We start from the raw sequence: 22960 nt of genomic DNA, 5'->3' as shown, positions 1-22960 counted from the left end.
ATTCGGGGTCGGGGGGCTCCGGGGTGAGGGAAATGTGGGTTTGGGGGGGCCAGAACTGAGGGAATGTGGGTCTGGGGGGTGCGGGCAGGGGTGATTCGGGGTCGGGGGGCTCCGGGGTGAGGGAAATGTGGGTCTGGGGGGTGCAGACAGGGGTGATTCGGGGTCGGGGGGCTCCGGGGTGAGGGAAATGTGGGTCTGGGGGGTGCGGGCAGGGGTGATTCGGGGTCGGGGGCTCCGGGGTGAGGGAAATGTGGGTCTGGGGGGTGCGGGCAGGGGTGATTCGGGGTCGGGGGGGCCCGGGGTGAGGGAAATGTGGGTCTGGGGGTGCGGGCAGGGGTGATTCGGGGTCGGGGGCTCTGGGGTGAGGGAAATGTGGGTCTGGGGGGTGCAGACAGGGGTGATTCGGGGTCGGGGGGCCGGGGTGAGGGAAATGTGGGTCTGGGGGGTGCAGACAGGGGTGATTCGGGGTCGGGGGCGCCCGGGGTGAGGGAAATGTGGGTCTGGGGGGTGCAGACAGGGGTGATTCGGGGTCGGGGGCGCCCGGGGTGAGGGAAATGTGGGTCTGGGGGGTGCAGACAGGGGTGATTCGGGGTGGGGGGCGCCCGGTGTGAGGGAAATGTGGGTCTGGGGGGTGCGGGCAGGGGTGATTCGGGGTCGGGGGGCCCGGGGTGAGGGAAATGTGGGTCTGGGGGGGCCAGAACTGAGGGGAATGTGGGTCTGGGGGGTGCGGGCAGGGGTGATTCGGGGTCGGGGGGCTCCGGGGTGAGGGAAATGTGGGTCTGGGGGGTGCAGACAGGGGTGATTCGGGGTCGGGGGGGCCCGGGGTGAGGGAAATGTGGGTCTGGGGGGTGCGGGCAGGGGTGATTCGGGGTCGGGGGGCCCGGGGTGAGGGAAATGTGGGTCTGGGGGGTGCGGGCAGGGGTGATTCGGGGTCGGGGGCGCCCGGGGTGAGGGAAATGTGGGTCTGGGGGGTGCAGACAGGGGTGATTCGGGGTCGGGGGGCTCCGGGGTGAGGGAAATGTGGGTCTGGGGGGTGCGGGCAGGGGTGATTTGGGGTCGGGGGGCCCGGGGTGAGGGAAATGTGGGTCTGGGGGGTGCAGACAGAGGTGATTCGGGGTCGGGGGGCTCCGGGGTGAGGGAAATGTGGGTCTGGGGGGTGCGGGCAGGGGTGATTTGGGGTCGGGGGGCCCGGGGTGAGGGAAATGTGGGTCTGGGGGGTGCAGACAGGGGTGATTCGGGGTCGGGGGGCTCCGGGGTGAGGGAAATGTGGGTCTGGGGGGTGCGGGCAGGGGTGATTCGGGGTCGGGGGGGCCCGGGGTGAGGGAAATGTGGGTCTGGGGGGTGCGGGCAGGGGTGATTTGGGGTCGGGGGGCCCGGGGTGAGGGAAATGTGGGTCTGGGGGGTGCAGACAGGGGTGATTCGGGGTCGGGGGGGCTCTGGGGTGAGGGAAATGTGGGTCTGGGGGGGTGCAAATTGAGGGGGTGGGGGACGGCTGTGCCCCCCCCCAAATCTATGGGGTTGCTTTGGTGCCTCCCCCCCCCCCCCCCGAGCAGGGTTTGGGGGTCACGGTGGGGGGGCAATGAAGGCTGGGGGTGTCAGATCCCCCCCCCCAGCTCCTTGAGTCTTTAATTTCCCAAATCCCTATTTTTCATCCCAAAAAGGGGGCATCAGGGTGGGGGTTCTCCCCTCCCCCGCCTCCCCCTTTCCCCCCCCCCCCACACCTGGATCTTAAAGGGGCAGTGTTGCTGGGTGGAGGGGGCAGTGAGTTCCTCCGCCTCAGTTTCCCCCCATAGGATGGGTTTTGGGGGGGGGGTGTTTGCCCCCCCCCCCAGATCTGTGGGGGTTTGGGGGGTTTCCTGTGGGGGGATGGGGGGAGGGGGGCAGCCAATCAGCTTCCCCTTTTTGGAGACCCCTTGCTGCCCCCAGCCACCCCCCAGCGTGGGAGGTTTGGGGGGGGTCTGGGGGTATTGAGGTTGGTTTTTGGGGGGACACGTGTGATTTAAGGTGTCTGTGCAGCTGATATTGGGGGTTGTGGTTGATTTGGGGGTGTCATGGGGTTGATATTGGGGGTTCAGGTGTGATTTGAGGCTGTTGAGGGTGCTGGGCTGATATTGGGGTTCAGGTGTGATCTGGGGTGTCTGTGGGATGGCATTGGAGGGTTCAGGTGTGGTTTGGGGTGTCCCTGCCACTGGTATTGGGGGTTCAGGTGTGGTTTGGGGGTGTTGGGTTGATATTGGGGGTTCAGGTGTGATTTGGGGTGCCTGTGGGGCTGATATTGGAGGTTCTGGTGTGATTCGGGGTGTCTGCGGGGCTGATATTGGGGGGATTCAGGTGTCATTTGAGGGGTCCGTGGGACTGGTGTTGGGGGTTCAGGTGTGTTTTTTGGGGTGTCATGGGGTTGATATTGGGGTAGAATTGTGACTATGGTGGGTGTCTGTGGGGCTAGTATTTGGGGGTTCAGGTGTGATTTGGGGGTATCTGGGGCTGATATTGGGGGTTCGGATGTGATTTGGGGTGTTGTGAGGTTGATATTGCTGTTCAGGTATGAATTGGGGTGTCAGACTGATACTGGAGGTTCAGGTGTGATTTGGGGTGTCCATGGGGCTGATATGGGCGGTTCAGGTGTGATTTGGAGGTGTCATGGGGTCAATATTGGAGATTCAAGTGTGATTTGAGTTTTGTGTGGGGTTGATGTTGGGGTTCAGGTGTGATTTGAGGGTGTCACGTTGGTATTGGAGGTTCTGGTGTGATTTGGGTTGTGTGTGGGGTTTGTATTGGGGCTCAGGTGTGATTTGGGGTGTCTGTGGGGTTGATATAGGGGTTCAGATGTGATTTGAGGGTGTTGGGCTGATATTGGAGCTTCAGGTGTGATTTGGGCTGTCCATGGGGCTGATATGGGGGTTCAGGTGTGAATTGGGGCGTCTGTGGGGCTGATATTGGGGTTCAGGTGTGATTTGGGCTATCTGTGGGGTTGATTTGGGGAGTTCAGGTGTGATTTGAGGGTTTTGGGCTGACATTGGAGTTTCAGTTGTGAATTGGGGGTGTCTGCGGGGCTGATGTTGGGGTTCAGGTGTGAATTGGGGTGTCTGTGGGGCTGATATAGGGGTTCAGGTGTCATTTGGGGTGTTGGCCTGATATTCGAGGTTTAGGTATGATTTGAGGTGTCCGTGGGGCTGATATGAGGGGTTCAGGTGTGAATTGGGGGTGTCATGGGGCTGATGTTGGGGTTCAGGTGTGATTTGGGGTGTCCGTGGGGCTGATATTGGGGTTCAGGTGTGATTTGGGGTGTCTGTGGGGCTGATATGAGGGGTCCAGGTGTGAACTGGGGGTGTCCGTGGGGCTGATAATTGGGGGTTCATGCGTGAATTGGAGGTGTCATGGGGTTGATATTGGGGGTTCAGGTGTGATTTGGGAGTGTCGTGGGGTTGGTAGCACCCTGGGGGGTGCCAGGCTCGGCCTCCCCCCGCCCCCCCACCCTGGGGTGCAGCGAGTTGGCAGGTCTCAGCCCCCCCACCCCCCGCCCCCCAGGGGGCCGTTTCATCACCTCCAGCCCCATTTGCTGGCTGTTGCATCAGTGCCCAGCGGGGGCCACCCGGACGCCTGGGTCCCCCGGGGGGGGGGGGGGGGCGAGGGGAGCCCGGACGCCTGGGTCCCCTCTTGGGGGACCACCCGGACGCCTGGGTCCCCCGGGGTGGGGGGCAGGAGGAGCCTGGACGCCTGAGTCCCTCTTTGGGGGGGGGACCCGGACGCCTGGGTCGCCTGCTGTGGGAGGGGGGGACCCGGACTCGTGGGTCCCCCAGCGGGGGGTGAGGGGGACCCGGACGCCTGGGTCCCTGGGGGGGGGGGGCGGGTGGCTGGCGCGGCCCCCCCCCCCCCCCCCGCGGGGCCGGGCTGGGCTGGGCACCCCGATAAGGCGGGTGTGGGGCTGGCGGGGGTGATAGGGCCCCGCCGCCGCCCCCCCCACAGCCACGCGCGGGCCGCTGGGAGGGACAGGAACCAGCCCCGCTGGGAGCAGCGGGTAATGGCTATACTGGGGTTACTGGGGGCTGGGAGCGGCATGTAACGGTCCTACTGGGAGTTAGACGCGATGGTTGTACTGGGAACTGGCAGCGACATGTAACGTTACGCTGTTGGAAGCTGGTTGCAACTCATAATGGTTGTACTGGGAGCAACAGCTGCTGGGTGTACTGGGAGCTGGGAGTGGTGTGTATTGGGAGTACTGGGAGTACATGTATCTGCAAGCGACCGGTACTGGGTACACTGGGAATGTTGAGAGCAATAGGTAACGGCTCTGCTGGGAGTACTGGGAGCAGACAGAAACGTGTAATGGTTGTACTGGGAGTGGCAGCTGCTGGGCGTGCTGGGAGTGACAGGTGTTGGGAGTACCGGGAGTAGGAGTAACGCGTGGTTGGTGTACTGGGAATACTGGGAGCTGGGAGCACTAGGTAGGGGGAGAACTGGGAATACTTGGAGCGAGAGTGGCAGGCACTGGGTATAACGGGAGCTCAAACCGAAGCATACTGGGGGTACTGGGAGCAGAAGGGAGAGGCACTGGCCATACTGGGAGCCCTGGGGCCAGCGGTACTGGCCATACTGGGGTGCTGGAGGGTGGTTACTGGTCCTGTGGGGGTTGATGCTGGGTCAGGGCCAGTTTTCGGAGGGTGGAGGGGGGCTCCCGGACGCCTGGGCCCCTGGTGCCCCCTCCCACTAACGCTGCCCTTCCCCCCCCGCAGACCCCGGCCATGGCGGGCGCGTAGCCCCCCCCCCCGGCGCCGGAGCCCGCAGCGACACGGGACCCCACACGCCTGCCGCGGTGAGTCGCGTGTCCTCGCGTGACCTCGCGTGTCCTCGCTGCACGCAGCCCCCGCGTACGCGCTTGTGAGCACGCGGGCACGCACGTGTGTGCGCCCCTGTCTACGACACGCATGTGCGTGCACACGGCAAGCGCACGCGCGTTTGTGTTTAGGATGTTCACAGGTACACGCGCATAGGGGGTAGCGGTTGCTTGCACACGTGTGTCTGCGCTCCAAGGTGCGTGTGCACCGGGCTCTAGCGTGTTGCTGCATGTGTACACGTGGTGTCAGAGTAGGTGTGTACACATGTGTACAGGACTTCAGTGTGTTCACACACGTGTGAAGGCACGTGCACATGTACCAAGCAGAAGAGTGTTCACACACACACACCCCACATGTGTGCACACGTGTACACACAGATGTATTCAAGTATTAAAACATGTGGACGTGCGCTTGTGCGCGTGCACACAGGTTTTGGGGTGTGCACACGCGCTCATACGTGTGTGTCTGCCTGGGGTGCACATCTGTGGGCACATACGCGTGTTCGCATCAGTGTCCAGGACACGCACGCATGCTGGCGTGTACAAGCACACATGTACGTGTAGATCGGGCTCTTGTACGAGCGTATGTACACCTACGCGCACACTGGGCAGTGAAATGCACGTGCGTGTGTGCATGCATGTTCATACCTGACTTAGGGCACAGTCATGTGCAGAGCACAGTTACACACGGGGCGCTTTAATGTGCACACACACGTGGAGGGCGGTGTTGCACGCCACCCAGGACAGTGCAACGTGGACGCGTGCACGATGGTGTTGCACGTGCGTGTGCGCTCGTTGGAGACAGCCCTGCGCTGCCCGGAGAGGACAGCGTGACACAGGGCAGCCGGAGTTGCACAGTGAGAGTGTGGCAGGCGCGTGGGACACTTACACGCACCCGGGGGGCGGTTACACACGTGCATGCACCGGGGGCAGAACTGCACACGTGGATAGCGTTGTTACACGCTTAATGAACAATCGCACACACGTGGACAGGGGAGACTGTTACAACAGCGCAGAGCACAGCGTTACGTATGTGCGTGTGGCGCACACACACACGTTACACGTGCACAGAAGACAGCACCGCACACCGGACAGCGTTACACGCTTACATGTGTGCGCACAGGACTGTTTCACGCAGTGTTAGAGCTCTGCACGGTGCTACGCGCACACACGCGGGCAGTGTGGAGGCCAGTGTCACGCACGCGGCGTTACACGCGGTTACGTGCGTGCAGGGGGCTAGTGCAGCACGCGCAGCATCGCGGAGCGCAGCGTTACACGGAGATCGATACCACACGCGGTGTCACGCGCGTGCACGTGAGACAGCGTTATGCTGAGGTCGGTGGCACACGCGCGGTGGCACACGCACAGAAAACAGCGTTACACGGAGGCCAGTGTCACGCGCACGCTCGCAGAGCCAGCACAGCCCCCTCACCCCGCTTCCTGCGCGGCTGTATGTGCCCCCACACGGTTGTGCCTGCCCCGTGCGGTTGTACTCACCCTGCACAGCTGTGTGTGCCCCCCACGCGGTTGTGCGTGCCTCACGCGGTTGTGCGTGCCCCGCATGGCTGTATTCACCCTGCATGACAGTGTGCCCCACACGGTTGTGCCCTCTCTGCACGGCTGTACTCACCCTGCACGACTGTGCCCGCCCCCCACGTGGTTGTGCCCGCCCCGCACGCTTGTACTCACCCTGCACGACTGTGCGTGCCCCACGTGGTTGTGCCCGCCCCGCACGGTTATACTCGCCCTGCACGGCTGTGCTCTGTGCATGCCCCCCGCGGCTGTGCCAACCCCCCCACGGCGGTGCGTGCCCGGCCCGTGTCACCCCCCCTCCAACCCCCGCGGGTGTACAGCCCACGTCACCACGGCCCCTGTGTGTGTGTCCCCCCCCCCACACACACACACTGCCCCCAGGCCGGGGGAGGTTCCTCTGCATCAGCCAGAACAAATGAGTCAGGCGCCCGCACCGGGGCCTGGAGACGCACAACCGGCCCCCGCCGCCCTCCGGCTACCCCGCTACCGGCCGCGGTCACCGCCCCACAGCCGCCTACCGGCCCCAACCGCCTTCCCCCGCGGCTGCCCCACAGCCCTCCCCACTGCCCCATGGCTGCCCCACAGCCATGCTGGCCGCCCCACAGCTGCTCCACAGCCCTCCCCACTGCCCCACGGCTGCCCCACAGCCACACTGGCCACCCCACAGCCGCTCCACAGCCCTCCCCACTGCCCCACGGCTGCCCCACAGCCATGCTGGCTGCCCCACAGCTGCTCCACAGCCCTCCCCACTGCCCCACGGCTGCCCCACAGCCGCACTGGCCAGTCGCCCTGACACCCAACTCCCCGAGCCCCCCCATGGGCACAACCCCCCCCCCCAGTGCCTCAGTTTCCCCCAGCCTGAGGTCCTGTTTCGGGGGGGGGGGGGCAGCTGTGGCCGATGGGGTGCTGAGGACATGGAGGGACACACGTATGTGCCGGGATGGCGTGTGCGCGTGGGGGAACTCGAGAGATGTCACGTCTGTGCGCCCGTGTGTCGGGCTTGCACGTGCGATTGTGCACCCGTGTGTCGGGGTTGCACTTGTACGGTTGTGCACCTGGGTCTTGGGGTTGTGCGTGCGGCTGTGCACCCGCGTGTCAGAGCGGCATGCGTGCAGTTGTGCGTCCGAGTGTCTGGGTGGCACGCGAGCGGCTGTGCGCCTGCGTGTCGGGGTTGTGTACAGCGGTTCCTGGTCCATGTGCGGTGGTGCAAGCACAGCTGCCGCCTGTAGGTGCGTGTCCGGTTGTGCCCCTGGTGAACGCGTGTGCGGATGCATGATCCCGTGCGTGTCCGTGTCCCCCACGGGGCGTGCGCCTGTCTCCTGGTGTCCTGCACACTCGTGTGGCAGCTCAGTGGCCTGTTCCTGTGCTGGTGTCCCCGAGTGAACCCGCCTGTCCCCACATGCCCGTGCACACCCGGGCGTTCCTGTGCGTGCCGTGTTCCCTCGTGCACACGCGTGTCTGCATGGCCACGTGACCCCCGTTTCCGTGTGCGTGCACACGCCTGTGTCCCGTGCCGTGTCTGAGTGACCCCGATGTGTCTGTGTCCTTCGTGGGCCTTGATGCACGCGTGTGCCCTGCGTGTACCCGTGTCCTTGCACGCCTGCGTGCTCCGTGTCCCCGTGTCCCCCCCCCACGTCCCATGCCCTCGTGTGCCCCCACCTGTCTGAGACCCCCCCCCGACGCAGCCGCGTGCCCACGCGTATCCGTGTCCTCGCGTGACCCCGCGTGTCCAGGCTCCCCGATGCACGCGCGAGGCCCCGTGTCCTGGCGTGCCCCCGCGCGCGTGCCCGTGTCCTCGCCTGACCCCGCGCCTGTGCCCGTGTCCTCGCCTGCCCCCGTCCGTCTGTCCGTCCGTGCCACCCGCCTGCCCGTCCTCTCCGCCTCCCGTGTCCCCACGTGCCCTCCCGGTGCCGGTGGCCTCGCGTGCCCTCACGTGTGCTGTGTCCTCCCCCCCCCCCGCCCCATAGGCCAGGTGCCCCCCGGGGTCCCCCCTGTGTGCCACATCCCCCAGTGTGCTGTGCCCCCCCCGTGTGCCGTGTCCCCCCACGTCCCCCCGTGTGCCGTGTCCCCCCTGTGTGCCACATCCCCCAGTGTGCTGTGCCCCCCCGTGTGCCGTGCCCCCCCATGTCCCCCATGTGTCATGTCCCCCCATGTGCCGTGTCCCCCCCGTGTGCCATGTCCCGTGTGCCGCATCCCCCCATGTGTCATGTCCCCCCATGTGCCGTGTCCCCCCCATGTGCCGTGTCCCCCGTGTCCCGTGTCCCCCCGTGTGCTGTGCCCCCCGTGTGCCGTGTCCCCCCACATCCCCCCATGTGTGACATCCCCCCCATGTGTTATGTCCCCCCATGTGCCGTGTCCCCCCGTGTGCCCCCTGTGTGCCCTGTCCACCCGTGTGCCCCCCATGTGCCCTCCCTGTGTGCCGTGTGCCCCCCATGTGCCCCCCCATGTGCCCCTGTGTGCCCTGTTCCCCCGTGTGCCCCCCCATGTGCCCCTGTGTGCCCTGTTCCCTCCTGTGCCCCTCGTGTGCCCCCCATGTGCCCTCCCTGTGTGCCGTGTGTCCCCCATGTCCCCCCATGTGCCCCTGTGTGCCCTGTTCCCTCATGTGCCCCCCGTGTGCCCTGTTCCCCCATGTGCTGTGTCCCCCTGTGTCCCCCCATGTGCCGTGCCCCCCCCACATCCCCCCATGTGCCGTGCCCCCCCATGTGTCACATCCCCCCATGTGCCGTGTCCCCCTCTGTGCCTCTCTGCATCCCCCTGTGCCCCCCATGCGCCGTGTCCCCCCCCCCCGTGTGCCACATCCCCCCGTGTGCCGTGTTCCCCCCCATAGGCCAGGTGCCCCCCCCCGGATCCACCCATGTGCACTATCCCCCCTCGTGCTGTGCCCCCCGCGTGCCGTGCTCCCCCGTATCCCCCCATGTGCCATGTCCCCTCGTGTCCCCCCATGTGCCACGTCCCCTCGTGTGCCGTGTCCCCCATGTGCCATGTCCCCCCCGTGTGCCCCCATGTCCCCTCCATATGCCCCCGTGTGCCGTGTCCCCCCCATGTGCCGCGTCCCCCCGTGTGCCTCCCAGTGTCCCCCCATGCCCCCCGTGTGCCCTGTTCCCCCATGTGCCCCCCATGTGCCGTGTCCCCCCTGTGTGGCTGCCCCCCGTGTGCCCTGTTCCCCTGTGTGCTGTGTCCCCCCCACCGTGTGCCCTGTTCCCCCATGTGCCCCCCGTGTGCCCTGTTCCCCCGTGCCCCCCCATGTGCCCCCCATGTGCCCTGTTCCCCTGTGTGCTGTGCCCCCCATGTGCCCCCCGTGTGCCCTGTTCCCCCGTGCCCCCCCGTGTGCCCCTCGTGTGCCCTGTTCCCCTGTGTGCCCTGTCCCCCCCATGTGCCCCCATGTGCCCTGTTCCCCTGTGTGCCGTGTCCCCCCCATGTGCCCCCCCGTGTGCCCTGTTCCCCCGTGCCCCCCCGCGTGCCCCCCGTGTGCCCTGTTCCCCTGTGTGCCCTGTCCCCCCCATGTGCCCTGTTCCCCTGTTCCCCCGTGCCCCCCCGTGTGCCCCCCGTGTGCCCTGTTCCCCTGTGTGCTGTGTCCCCCCCCCGTGTGCCCCCCCCCGGGTGCCGTGTTCCCCCATGTGCGGTTTCGCCCCTGGCGTGTCCGGGCCGTGTCCGGGATTCCCACGGGGGCGGTGCCGTGCGGCTGACGTCAGCATCTCCCGGCCGGCGCCGGCGGGGGGGTGGGGTGGGGTGGGGGGGGCTGACCCACGCGGGGCGGCCACGGCGGTGAGTCACCCGCGTGTCACCCGGCGGCGCGGGGACCCCGGGGGCGGCAGCGGCGGCGGTGGGGGGGGGGGTGACACACAGCCGGCAGCACCACGGCCGGGCCGCACGCGGCACCCGGCGCCGCACGCTCGCTGCCGCCTGTCGCACCACCCAGGTGAGGCCCCCGTGTCACCCGGACACCGGTGTCACCCGGACGGACGCCGCCGGCTCGGGAACCGGGGCCGGGGGAGGGGGTTGGAAGGGGGAGCACGGTGTGGCGGTGAGTCCGCGTGCGCGGGTTGTGCCGGTGCCCGGGGGTAGGGGGGAGTGGGGGTGCCGGTGTGCGTGAGGACGGTTGTGCGCGCTGTTGCGGGTCAGCGGGCGGGCGGTTGGTTGTGGGTCAGCGCGCGCGGCCGCGTGCGTGGCTGCCGTCGCATGTCGCGGCGCGTAGTTGTGTCGCTGTAGGTCAGCGCGCGCGCGGTTGTGCCTTGAGGCACCCCGGGTGCCGGTGCGATTGTGTTCGGCTGACTGCGCGTCCGCCTGTGCGGCCGCGGGTTGCGAGCCCGGCGGCCGGCGCCGCGCGGTGGCCGGCCCCATTGCGTGTCAGGCAGCGTGCGGCTGTGCGCAGCGGTGCCCCGGCCGGGTGTTGCCGGCGCCGGGGTGCGAGCGCTGGGCGTGCGATTGCTCTGGCCTTGCCGAGCGGTGACGCCGCGCGGGGACGGGCCTGGCGCCGGCGGGGTGTTCCCGGCACGCACACGCGTGTGCGGGGCCAGGCTGCCCCCCCTCGCCCCGCGCCCCTATCCCGCATGGCCGCGCGTGTTGTACGTACGCGCGCCGGGTGTCTTTTGTCGCGCTGTCTCAACACAGGCGCGCACACGCGGCCCGGCGTGCGGTTGTGCATGTGCGTGGCTGTACTCCACAACCCAACCGCCTGACCTGCTGCCCCCCCGCCTTGTTGTGTGTCTCCAGTTGTTGTCGCTTGTGTCTCCTTGTCCTGTTCGACACCGCTACGTGTGTCTGTGTGTAACACCCCCGTGTGTGTGTCTGTTGGTCCATGTGTTTGTCCGTGTGTGACACCCCTACGCGTGTTTCTGTTTGTGCGTGATTCCCTTGTCCGTGCGTCCGTCCGTGTGTGACACCCCGACATGGGTGCTTGTCCGTGTGTGACGCCCCCATGTGTTTGTCCATATGTGACACCCCCATCTGTCTGTCCGTGTGTGACACCCTCATTCGTGTGTCTTTCCGTGTGTGACACCCCCGTGTCTGTGTCTGTATGTGACACCCACGTCTGTCTGTCCCTGTGTGACACCCTCGTTCGTGTGTCTTTCCGTGTGTGACACCCCCGTGTCTGTGTCTGCGTGTGACACCCATGTGTGTCTGTCCGTGTGTCCGTCCGTGTGTTGTTGTTCCATGTGAGCCCCCCCGCGTCTGTCCCTGACACCCTCACGTGTGTCTGTCCGCGTGTGACCTCCCACGCGTGACCGCGAGACCACCGCAGTCGTGTGTCCAACGGTGCGGGACCCCCGCGCCGCCGATCCCTGCACACACAGGTGTTGCGTGTTCCAGCACCGCCTGTTAACAGGCGGCCGGCGGAGGTGGAGAGGCACCGGAGCCGGTGTACACGCAGCACAGGCCCCACGGGCAACACGCGTGTGCGTGGAAAGCTGTGGCGGTGCCGCCGCGTGTGTCGCCGGGGGGGGGGGGCACGTCGCGTGTGCTGGGGGCACACGGGGCTTGGCGTGTGCGACAGCGGGGGGGTGGGCCATGCAGGCACACGCGTGTCCGCGCGTGCGAGCCGCCCGATGCGGCCGAGCGTGCACGGACGGTGCACGAGGACACGCGTGCGCCTGTGTGTGTGTGTGCGGGGGGGGCAGATCTTAGCGTGTGCGACACCCCCCCCCGTTTCCTCCGCCCCCAGTTGTCGCGTGTGTGCGCGATTGCGCACGCGTGTGCCCGCCCCCCCCTTCTCCTCCTCCTCCCCCCCCCCGCCGGGCCCCACGGCCGCCCCCCCCACGCTTCCTTCCCCCTCGCCCGCCCCCCCACCCGCTTCCTTCCCCCTCGCACACGCGTCACGGACCGGCCCTGAAATTCCCCCTGCGGGGGTGGCCGTGCCGGGGGGGGGGCGGGTGTGACGCACACGCGTGTGCGAGGGGGCGCCGCTCCCGGCTGCGCGTGGTGGGCTGGCGTTTCACGCGCGTGTGCGAGGGGCCCAGCCGTGCACAGAGGCGCGTGTCGCACCTGCGTGTGTGACGAGGTGCCGCTCCTCGACGCACACAGGTGGTCTGGCGTCTCACACGTGTGTGCGAGGAGCCCCCCCCAATGCACACAGGGGCAGGCGTGTCAGAGGTGTGTGGCCCCCACCATACACAGGTGCTGACGTGTCACGTGTGTGCAAGGGCCCCGCACTGTACACCGTGGCAAACATGTCACACGCCTGTGCAAGGGGTCCCACTGCACACAAGCACATGTGTGTCACACACGTGTGCGAGGTGCCCCCAACATGCACAGTGCAGTCATGTCACATGCGTGTGTGAGGGGCCCCCACCGCACACGAGGGCAGATGTGTCACACAGATGTGCGAGGGGCCCCCGCCACACACGTGGTGGGTGTGTCACACGTGTGCGAGGGGCCCCCCACCACACACAGGTGCAGGCGTGTCACACGTGTGTATGAGGGGCCCCTACCACAGAAGGGGGCAGATTTGTCACACGCGTGTGTGCGGGTCCCACACTGCACACCAGGGCAGGCATGTCACACGCGTGTGCGCCAGGCCCCAAGCGCACAGGTGGGCAGGCGTTTCACACACGTGTGCACGGGTCCCCCCACCACACACTGGGGCAGGCGTCACACGCGTGTGCACGGGTCCCCACCACACACTGGGGCAGGCATGTCACATGCGTGTGCGTGGGTCCCCACTGCACACGGGGGCAGGTGTGTCACACGCGTGTGCGCCAAGCCCCCAGCACACAGGTGGGCAGGCGTGTCACACACGTGTGCACGGGTCCCCACCACACACTGGGGCAGGCGTGTCACACGCGTGTGCGAGGGGCTCCCATACCGCACACGGGGCAGGCGTGTCACACGCGTGTGCGAGGGGTCACCCACAGTCCCTGCCCCGCCCCCAGCATGTCTCCGCCCCAAGGGGGCGGGGCCCTTCCCTCCCTCCCTTATTGGCCCGCCCCCGCCTGAGCCTCTCGCTCCCATTGGTCCCTGGCAGGCTGCGCTCAAAGACGGACGGGAAAGATGATTGGCAGCCAGGCGAGGGGCGCCGCGTGATTGGTCGGATTCCCGGAGAGCATCACGGGATAGGTGAGGGGGGGGGGCGGGGCCCACACCGTGGGGGTGGGGCCTCTGCGGGGGGTGGGGCCTCTGCAGGGAGGGGAGGGGTTTGGTGACGTGCACAGCAAGGAGGGGCGGGGCCTGGGGGGCACAGGCCCCGCCCCCTGCCTAGAGGCCCTGCCCCCCAGCTGCCCTCTGACCCCCTGTGCTGTCCGTCCCCTGCTGCCCCCCCCAGCCCCATAACTGCCCCCCCACCCCCCTGGATGCTGCCCCAGGCCCCCCCAGCCCCCCATGCCTGTGCCCTCCAGACCCTCGTGTGCCCTGACCCCACCCCCAGCCCCACCTCCACCCCCTCAAGCCCCATTGCTGCCCCCCCGGGTGCCCAGTGCCCCCGCCCCCGCCGTGCCCCACCGTGACCCCCCCCCAACCCCCTTGCTGCCCCCCAGGTGCCCAGCACCCCCCCACACACAACCCCCTGCCCCATTGCCACCCTCTGGGGCCCCAGGGCCCCACCGCAACTCCCCTGTCACCCCCCACCCCATTGCTACCCCCCCAGGTGCCCAGCACTCCCCCGTGCCCCACTGTGACCCCCTGCCCCATTGCTGCCCCCCAGGTGCCCAGCGCCCCTGCCCAGCGCCGCCGCGGGGGCTGCCCCCGACTCGCACCCCGGGGGGGGGCCCAGCGGGGGCCCAGAGGCCTCCAGCGCCGCAGAAGTGGTGAGTGCCGGGGGGTCGGGGGGGGGTGACGTGTGGGGCTGGGGGGCTTGGGGGGCAGCCCGGGGAGATGGGGGGGGACTCTGGGGGCAGCTGGGTCGGGGGGGGGCTCCCATGATGCACCGGGGAGCAGGCAAGGGTCCGTGGGGCAGGGGGGATCCATAGGGAACCCCATTAATGCACTGTGGGGCAGGTGTGTGGGGGGGGTCTGTGGGGCAGGGGGGATCTATGGAGAACCCCATTAATGCACTGTGGGGCAGGTGTGGGGGGGGTCTGTGGGGCAGGGGGGATCCATGGGGAACCCCATTAATGAGCTGTGGGGCAGGCAAGGATATGTGGGGCAGGTACGGGGGGGTCTGTGGGGCAGAGGGGATCCATAGGGCACCCTGCTGATGTTCCATGGGACAGGCAAAGATATGTGGGGCAGATGCGGGGGGGTCTGTGGGGCAGGGGGGGATCCATGGGGCACCCCACTGATGCTCCATGGGGCAGGCAGGGATATGTGGGCAGGTGCAGGGGGGTCTGTGGGGCAGGGGGGGATCCATGGGGCACCCCACTGATGCTCCATGGGGCAGGCAGGGATCTGTGGGGCAGGTGGGGGGGTTCCATGGGGCAGGACGGCCCATGGGGCGCCCCAGTGACGCGCCGTGGGGCAGGCTGGATGCATCGCGCCGTGGAGCAGCTGGGGGCCGGGCCGGACGGGACCCCTTCGCCGTGGGGAGCCTGGGCTGCAGTGGGCCTGGGCCGCCTGCCCCCCCCGCCCATGGCTGCCCGGGAACAGGTAGGCCCTGCCCCACGGCGCCCCACGGCGTCACGCACACCCCAGAGACGCCCAGGGGCTCCCGCGGGGTCCCACAGCACCCTGCATACCCCTGGGCACCCCATAGAGCCCCCCATGGCACCCCACGCACACCTTGGCACCCCATAGAACCCCCTATGGCACCCTATAGAGCCTCCCATGGCATCCCGGGCACCCCAAACACCCCCTGGGCACCCCATAGAACCCCCAGGGCACCCCACGCACCCCCTGGGCACCCCATAGAGCCCTCATGGGCACCCACTACCTCCCCAGGCACCCCACTGAGCCCCCTACGGCACCCCTGGGCACCCCATAGAGCCCCCCATGGCATCCCCAGGCACCCCAAACACCCCCTGGGCACCCCATAGAGCCCCCCATGGCATCCCTGGGCACCCCATACACCCCCTGGGCACCCCATAGAACCCCCCATGGCACCCTGGGCACCCCACGCACCCCCTGGGCACCCCATAGAGCCCCCCAGGGCACCCCCGGGCACCCCAAACACCCCCTGGACACCCACTGAGCCCCCATGGGGACTCCCTACCCCCCTGGGTACCCCATAGAGTCCCCCTGGGCACTCCACACACCCTCTGGGCACACCATGGAGCACCCCATGGCACCCCTGGGCACCCCAAACACCCCTGGGCACCCCATAGAGCCCTCATGTGCACCCACTACCTCCCCAGGGACCCCACTGAGCCCCCCCCACCATGGCACCCCAGGCACCCCATAGAGCCTCCCATGGCACCCCGTGGGCATCCCAAACACCCCCTGGGCACCCCATAGAGCCCCCCATGGCACCCCCGGGCACCCCAAACACCCCCTGGACACCCACTGAGCCGCCATGGGGACTCCCTACCCCCCTGGGTACCCCATAGAGTCCCCCTGGGCACCCCACACACCTCCCAAGCATGCCATAGAGCCCCCCATGGCACCCCCTGGGCATCCCAAACACCCCCTGGGCACCCCATAGAGCCCTCATGGGCACCCACTACCTCCCAGGGACCCCACTGAGCCCCCCCCCACCATGGCACCCCAGGCACCCCATAGAGCCTCCCATGGCACCCCGTGGGCATCCCAAACACCCCTGGGCACCCCATAGAGCCCCCCATGGCACCCCCGGGCACCCCAAACACCCCCTGGACACCCACTGAGCCGCCATGGGGACTCCCTACCCCCCTGGGTACCCCATAGAGTCCCCCTGGGCACCCCACACGCCTCCCAAGCATGCCATAGAGCCTCCCATGGCACCCCATAGAGCCTCCCATGGCACCCCCTGGGCACCCCATAGAGCCCCCCATGGCACCCCCTGAGCATCCCAAACACCTCCTGGGCACCCCATAGAGCCCTCATGGGCACCCACTACCTCCCCAGGGACCCCACTGAGCCCCCCCCCATGGCACCCCAGGCACCCCATAGAGCCTCCCATGGCACCCCGTGGGCATCCCAAACACCCCCTGGGCACCCCATAGAGCCCCCCATGGCACCCCCTGGGCACCCCATAGAGCCTCCCATGGCACCCCCTGGGCATCCCAAACACCCCCTGGGCACCCCATAGAGCCCCCCCATGGCACCCCCTGGGCATCCCAAACACCCCCTGGGCACCCCATAGAGCCCCCCATGGCACCCCTGGTCACCTTCACCTCTCTGGGCACCCCACGGAGCCCCCCCCCATGGCACCTCAGCCACCCCGTAGAACCCCACTCCACAGGAGGGTCCCCATACCAGGCAGGGGGGTCCCGATGGGGAAGGGGGCAGGGGGGGGAGGGTGGCCCCAGCGGGTCCCTAACCCCCCCCCCCCACCGCCGCCCCCCCAGGTGTTCTTCCAGCATCGGCCAGGCCCAGCTGCCCCCCCACCTGGCGCCCCCCCCCAGCGGTAATGGCGCCCACGCCAACAAGCCCTACTTCCCGCGGGGTAAGTACCGGAGGGGGGGCCCGGCGGGAGCCGCCGTGGGGTGTCCGCAGCCCACCCCCCCCCCCACCCGCTCCGACCCCGCTGACCCCCCCCCCCCACCGCCACCCCCCCTCGCAGGGCAGCCCCGCGGCCCCCCCCCGGCAAGCTGGAGTGCATCCACGGGTGCGTGCAGGCGCTGCTGCGGGACCAGGCGCAGCCGCAGCTCTGGGAGCAGCTGGGGCAGATCTACGAGTCGGAGCAGGACGTGGAGGAGGCGCTGCGCTGCTACCACCGCGCCGCCCGCTGCCACCGCGAGCACGGCCCCTTCGGGGACGTCAGCGCCCGCATCGGGCGCCTGCAGCAGGTGGGCGCCCCGGGGCGGGGGGGGGGGGGGGGCCCTGCGGGGCCGCCGTCGCACCCGCGGCACCTACGGGGAGGGCAGCGGGGACATTGGGGACACGGGGGACACTGGGGACACGGTGGCCCTGCGGTGCTGCCGTCGCACCCGCGGCACCTACGGGGAGGGCAGCGGGGACATTGGGGACACTGGGGACACTGGGGACACGGTGGCCTTGCGGTGCCGCCGTCGCACCCGCGGCACCTACGGGGAGGGCAGCGGGGACATTGGGGACACGGGGGGACACTGGGGACACGGTGGCCCTGCGGTGCTGCCGTCTCACCCGCGGCACCTACGGGGAGGGCAGCGGGGGACATTGGGGACACTGGGGACACTGGGGACACGGTGGCCCTGCGGTGCTGCCGTCGCACCCACGGCACCTACGGGGAGGGCAGCGGGGACATTGGGGACACTGGGGACACTGGGGACACGGTGGCCTTGCGGTGCCGCCGTCGCACCCGCGGCACCTACGGGGAGGGCAGCGGGGACATTGGGGACACGGGGGGACACTGGGGACACGGTGGCCCTGCGGTGCTGCCGTCTCACCCGCGGCACCTACGGGGAGGGCAGCGGGGACATTGGGGACACGGGGGGGACACTGGGGCACGGTGGCCTTGCTGTGCCACCATCGCATCCACGGCACCTACGGGGAGGGCAGCAGGCACAGCGGGGACACGGGGGGACATTGGGGACACGGTGGCCTTGCTGTGCCACCGTCGCATCCACGGCACTTGTGGGGAGGGCAGCGGGCGCAGCGGGGACATTGGGGACACTGGGGACACAGGGGACACGGTGGCCCTGCTGTGCTGCCGTCGCACCCGCGGCACCTACGGGGAGGGCAGCGGGGACATTGGGGACACTGGGGACACTGGGGACACGGTGGCCCTGCGGTGCAGACGTCGCACCCACGGCACCTACGGGGAGGGCAGCGGGGACATTGGGGACACGGGGGGGACACTGGGGACACGGTGGCCCTGCGGTGCTGCCGTCGCACCCGCGGCACTACGGGAGGGCAGCGGGGACATTGGGGACACGGGGGGACACTGGGGACACAGGGGACACGGTGGCCCTGAGGTGCCACCGTCACATCCACGGCACCTGTGGGGAGGCCAGCGGGCGCAGCAGGGACACGGGGGGACATTGGGGACACAGGGGACACGGAGGCCCTGCTGTGCCACCGTTGAACCCACAGCACCTACGGGGCCATCGGCGCCCACAGCGGCGGGGACCCGAGGGGACCCGGGGGACCCGGGGGGACCTGGTTGTGGGCGGTGGGGGGCCGGGGACGCAGGACGCGGTGCAGGCAGTCGCGTGGGGGGGGGGACGTGGGTGCGGGGACACCGGCGCGGGGACGCGGGTGCTCGGGGCGAAGGGACCCGGACGTGGGGATGCAGAGGGACGGGGGGACGCGGGGGACAGAGGGACGCAGGGACAGAGGGACGCGGGACGGGGATATGGAGCAGTAGCGCAGGGGACGCGGAGGCACCGGGACACGGAGGGACGCAGGACGGGACGAAGGGCGGGGAGGGACCTATGGGGACATGAGGACACAGACGTGGGCCCAGGGGACCCGGGGAGGGACCTGGGAATGGGACGTAGGGACACAGGGACAGGGAGGGACACGGGAATGGGGACACAGGGACAGGGAGGGAGACGGACACGGGACATAAGGACAGGGAGGGACACAGGGACAGGGAGGGACCCGGGCTATGGGGACACAGGGACAGAGAAGGACGTGGACACGGGACATAAGGACATGGAGGGACACAGGGACAAGGAGGGATACAGGATATGGGATGTAAGGACACAGGGATAGGGACGGACACAGGGACAGGGAGGGACATGGACACAGGGGACATAAGGACACAGAGGGACACAGGGACAAGGAGGGACATGGGAATGGGATGTAGGAACACAGGGACAGGGGGGACAGGGAGGGAGACAGACACGGGACATAAGGACACAGAGGGACACAGGGACAGGGAGGGACATGGGAATGGGATGTAGGGACACAGGGACAGGGAGGGACACAGGGGACATAAGGACACAGGGACACAGGAGTGGGATATAGGGACACAGGGACATGGACGCAGGAGACGTGGGGACATAAGGTCGTGGAGGGACACGAGACGGGACACAGGGACACGGACATGGGGACAGGGGGACATGAGGACGCGGGGGGGGGGGGTCATGGGCCCAGGGGACATGGGGATGGCGTATGGGGACGTAGGGACAGGGAGAGACACGGACGTGGGGGGGGGACGCAGGGACACGGGGGATGTGGGGACACGGACGCAGGGGGGGACGTGGGGGCGCAGAGGGACACGGGCGCAGGGGCGGTGGCGGGGCGGGGGTGTCCCCGGGGGTCCCTCACCCCCCCGCCCCCCCCATCCCCCCCCCCCCCCCAGGCCCAGCTCTGGAGTTTCCACTCGGGTCCGGCCCCCCCCCGGGCCAAGACGCTGCCGCCCCTGCAGCAAGTGTGGAACCTGCTGCACCTCGAGGTGAGGGGGGGCCGGGGGGGGGTGTGGGGCATGGGGGGGGGCCGGGGAGGGGGCACAAGGCAGCGGGGGGGGTCACCGGAGGGGGTCCAGGGAGGGGACACAGGGCACTGGGAGGGGGCACGGGGCATGGGGGGGGCCGGGGAGGGGGCACAAGGCAGCGGGGGGGGTCGCCGGAAGGGGTCCAGGGAGGGGACACAGGGCACTGGGAGGGGGTGCAGGGCATGGGGGGGGTCCGGAGAGGGGGCACAGGGCGCAGGGGGGAGGGGGCGCGGGGCACGGGGGGGGGTCCCGGGAGGGGGCACAGGGCACGGGGGGGGGGGGTGCAGGGCACAGGAGGGGTCTGGGGAGGGGGCACAGGGCACCGGGAGGGGGCGGGCGTGAGGCATGGGGGGGGGTCCGGGGAGGGGGCACGCGGTGCTGGGACCACTGGGAGAACTGGGAAGGGGGCACTGGGAGGGAGTCAGGGCACTGGGGGGGAGATAGGGCACTGGGGGGGACTGGGAAAGGGGTCACTGGGGAGGGAGATAGGGCACTGGAGGGGACTGGGAAAGGGGCACTGGGGAGGGAGATAGGGCACTGGGGGGCACTGGGAAAGGGGCACTGGGGAAGGGGATACTGGGCATGGGGACAGGGCACTGAATGTGCTGGGGGTGGGGGATACTGGGAGGACTGGAGATGGGGGAGTGCTGGGGACGAGCAGACTGGGGATGGCAGGCATTGTGGATGGGGGGGGCGCTGGGAGCACTGGGGATGGGGGGCACTGGGAGCATTGGGGATGGGGGCACTGGGGATGGGAGGGCACTGGGAGCACTGGGGGTGGGGGAGCACTGGAATGGGGGGCACTGGGAGCACTGGGGATGGGGGCAGTGGGGATAGGGGCACTGGGAGCACTGGGGATGGGAGGACACTGGGAGCACTGGGGATAGGGGGGGCACTGGGAGCACTGGGGATGGGGGGGGCACTGTGAATAGGGAGCCCTGGTGATGGAGGATACTGGGATCACTGGGGATGGGGGGCACTGGGAGCATTGGGATGGGGGCACTGGGAGCACTGGGGATGGGGGGCACTGGGGACGCTGCGAGGGGGCCCTGGGGGTGGCGATGGTGGCGGGGCGGCAGAGGAGGGGGCAGTTTGCCCCCCCCCAAGGGGGGGGGGTGTCCGGGCAGCCGTGACCCCCCCGACACGGCGCAGAAGAGGAGCTTCGCGGCCAAGCGGGGCGCCCAGCTGAAGCGGCCGGCGGCCCCCCCCGAGGCGCCCCCCCCCGCCCCCCCGCCGGTGCCCCCCCCCGACGAGCTGCCCAGCCCCGCCAAGCGCAGGAGGAGCGGCAGCCCCCCCAGGTGCGGGGCCGGGGGGGGGCCATAATGGGGTTGGGGGGCAATAACTGGGCTGAAGGGGGGAGAATGGGGTGGGGGGGGCAAGAACGGGGTTGATGCGGCACCACATGGGGCCAGAGGGGGGCTGGGGGGGCACCAAAGGGGGCTGGGGGGGCACCAAATGGGGCTGGATGGGCAATAACGGGGCTGGGGGGGCAAAAAGGAGGCTGGGGGGCACCAAATTGGGGTGGATAGGGCAATAACGGGGCTGGGGGGCAAAAAGGAGGCTGGGGGGGCACCAAATGGGGGTGGATAGGGCAATAACGGGGCTGGGGGGGCAAAAAGGAGGCTGGGGGCACCAAATGGGGCTGGATGGGGCAATAACGGGGCTGGGGGGGCAAAAAAGGGGGCTGGGGGAGCACGAAATGGGGCTGGTGGGGCAGTAACAGGGCTGGGGGGGCAATAACGGGGCTGGGGGGGCAATAACGGGGGTGGGGGAGCACCAAATGGGACTGGATGGGGCAATAACAGGGCTGGGGGGGCAATAACGGGGCTGGGGGACAAAAAGGAGGCTGGGGGGCACCAAATGTGGTTGGATGGGGCAATAACAGGACTGGGGGGGGCAATAACGGGGCTGGGGGGGCAAAAAGGAGGCTGGGGGGCACCAAATGTGGTTGGATGGGGCAATAACGGGGCTGGAGGGGGCAAAAAGGGGGCTGGGGGGGCACAAAGGAGGCTGGGGGGGCACCAAAGGGGGCTGGATGGGGCAATAACGGGGCTGAGGGGGGCAATAGCTGGTGCGGGGGGGCAATAACGGGCACGGGGGGGCAGTAATAGGCATGGGGGGGCACCAAAACGGGCTCTGGGGATGTGGGGGGGTGGGAAGGGGGTGCGGGCAGTGTGGGGGGGGGGGGGGACCGGACGGGGGGGGGAGGGGGCGGTGCGGCGGCGGCCGGGTCCCCTCAGGGCGCCGCTGTGCCCAGGGGGGGCCGGGCGCCGGGGGGCAGCACCCGCCGGGGCCCCCCCCCCTACGCGCTGCCCAAGCCGGCGCCCTGGAGCCCGGGGCAGGGGGAGGCCTGGCCGCCCGAGCGCAGGAAGGAACGGCGCCCCCCCCGACAGACAGGTACCCTGACCCCCCCCCCCCGGGGCACCCTGGGGCACCCTGACCCCCCCCCCCGGGACACCCGGCCCCCCCCTGCGGCACCCCGACCCCACCCCCCGGGACACCCGGCCCCCCCGGGGCACCCTGACCCTCCCAGGACACCCTGACCCACCCCCCCCGGACACCCAGACACCCCCCCCCAGGGGACACCCGGCCCCCCCGGGGCACCCCAACCCCCCCCGGGACAACTGACCCCCCCCCCGCAGCACCCCGACACCCCTGGGACACCCTGAGCCCCCCTGGACACCCAGACAGCCCCCCCGGGACAATCGGACACCCCCCCGCAGCACCCCGCCCCCCTGGACACCCTGCCCCCCCCAGCAGCCCCAGTCCCTCCCTGCCGCCCCCAGGGACCCCCCCCCCACCCCCCCCCACATCCCTGGGACCCGTGTCCCCCCAGAGCCCCCCGTGGCACTGAGACCCTCCCTGACCCCCGTGTCCCCGCGTGTCCCCATGTCCCCACACCCGTGGCCCCACGTGGCCCCCTGGCCCCACACCCGTGTCCTCATGTGGCCCCACACCTGTGTCCCCATGTGCCCCCATGTCCCCACACCCGTGGCCCCACGTGACCCCCTGGCCCCACACCCGTGTCCTCATGTGGCCCCACACCTGTGTCCCCATGTGCCCCCATGTCCCCACACCCGTGGCCCCACGTGGCCCCCTGGCCCCACACCCGTGTCCTCGTGTGGCCCCACACCTGTGTCCCCATGTGCCCCCATGTCCCACACCCGTGGCCCCACGTGGCCCCTGGCCCCACACCCGTGTCCTCGTGTGGCCCCACACCTGTGTCC

The 22960-nt window shown here is 69.3% G+C and overlaps 1 protein-coding gene across 1 annotated transcript; it reads left to right on the top strand.

The window, feature by feature from the left end:
- Window positions 1-7307: 7307 nt before the first annotated feature.
- On the top strand, window positions 7308-22130 carry LOC134154281 (lysine-specific demethylase 6B-like; the record flags this gene model as incomplete). Its single annotated transcript, XM_062601032.1, is given in 10 exon segments — window positions 7308-7314; window positions 10214-10286; window positions 13329-13420; window positions 14004-14106; window positions 14760-14839; window positions 14842-14884; window positions 16720-16821; window positions 16935-17160; window positions 19602-19694; window positions 21991-22130. Coding segments are annotated over 10 exon segments (959 nt in total), but the record flags the coding sequence as incomplete, so codon positions are not given.
- Window positions 22131-22960: the final 830 nt, after the last annotated feature.

The sequence above is a fragment of the Rhea pennata genome, unplaced genomic scaffold (assembly GCF_028389875.1).
Source record: "Rhea pennata isolate bPtePen1 unplaced genomic scaffold, bPtePen1.pri scaffold_196, whole genome shotgun sequence".
Taxonomy (NCBI): Eukaryota; Metazoa; Chordata; class Aves; order Rheiformes; family Rheidae; genus Rhea; species Rhea pennata.
Note: the sequence above shows the minus strand (reverse complement) of the source record. Positions and strands in the feature narration are given on the sequence as shown.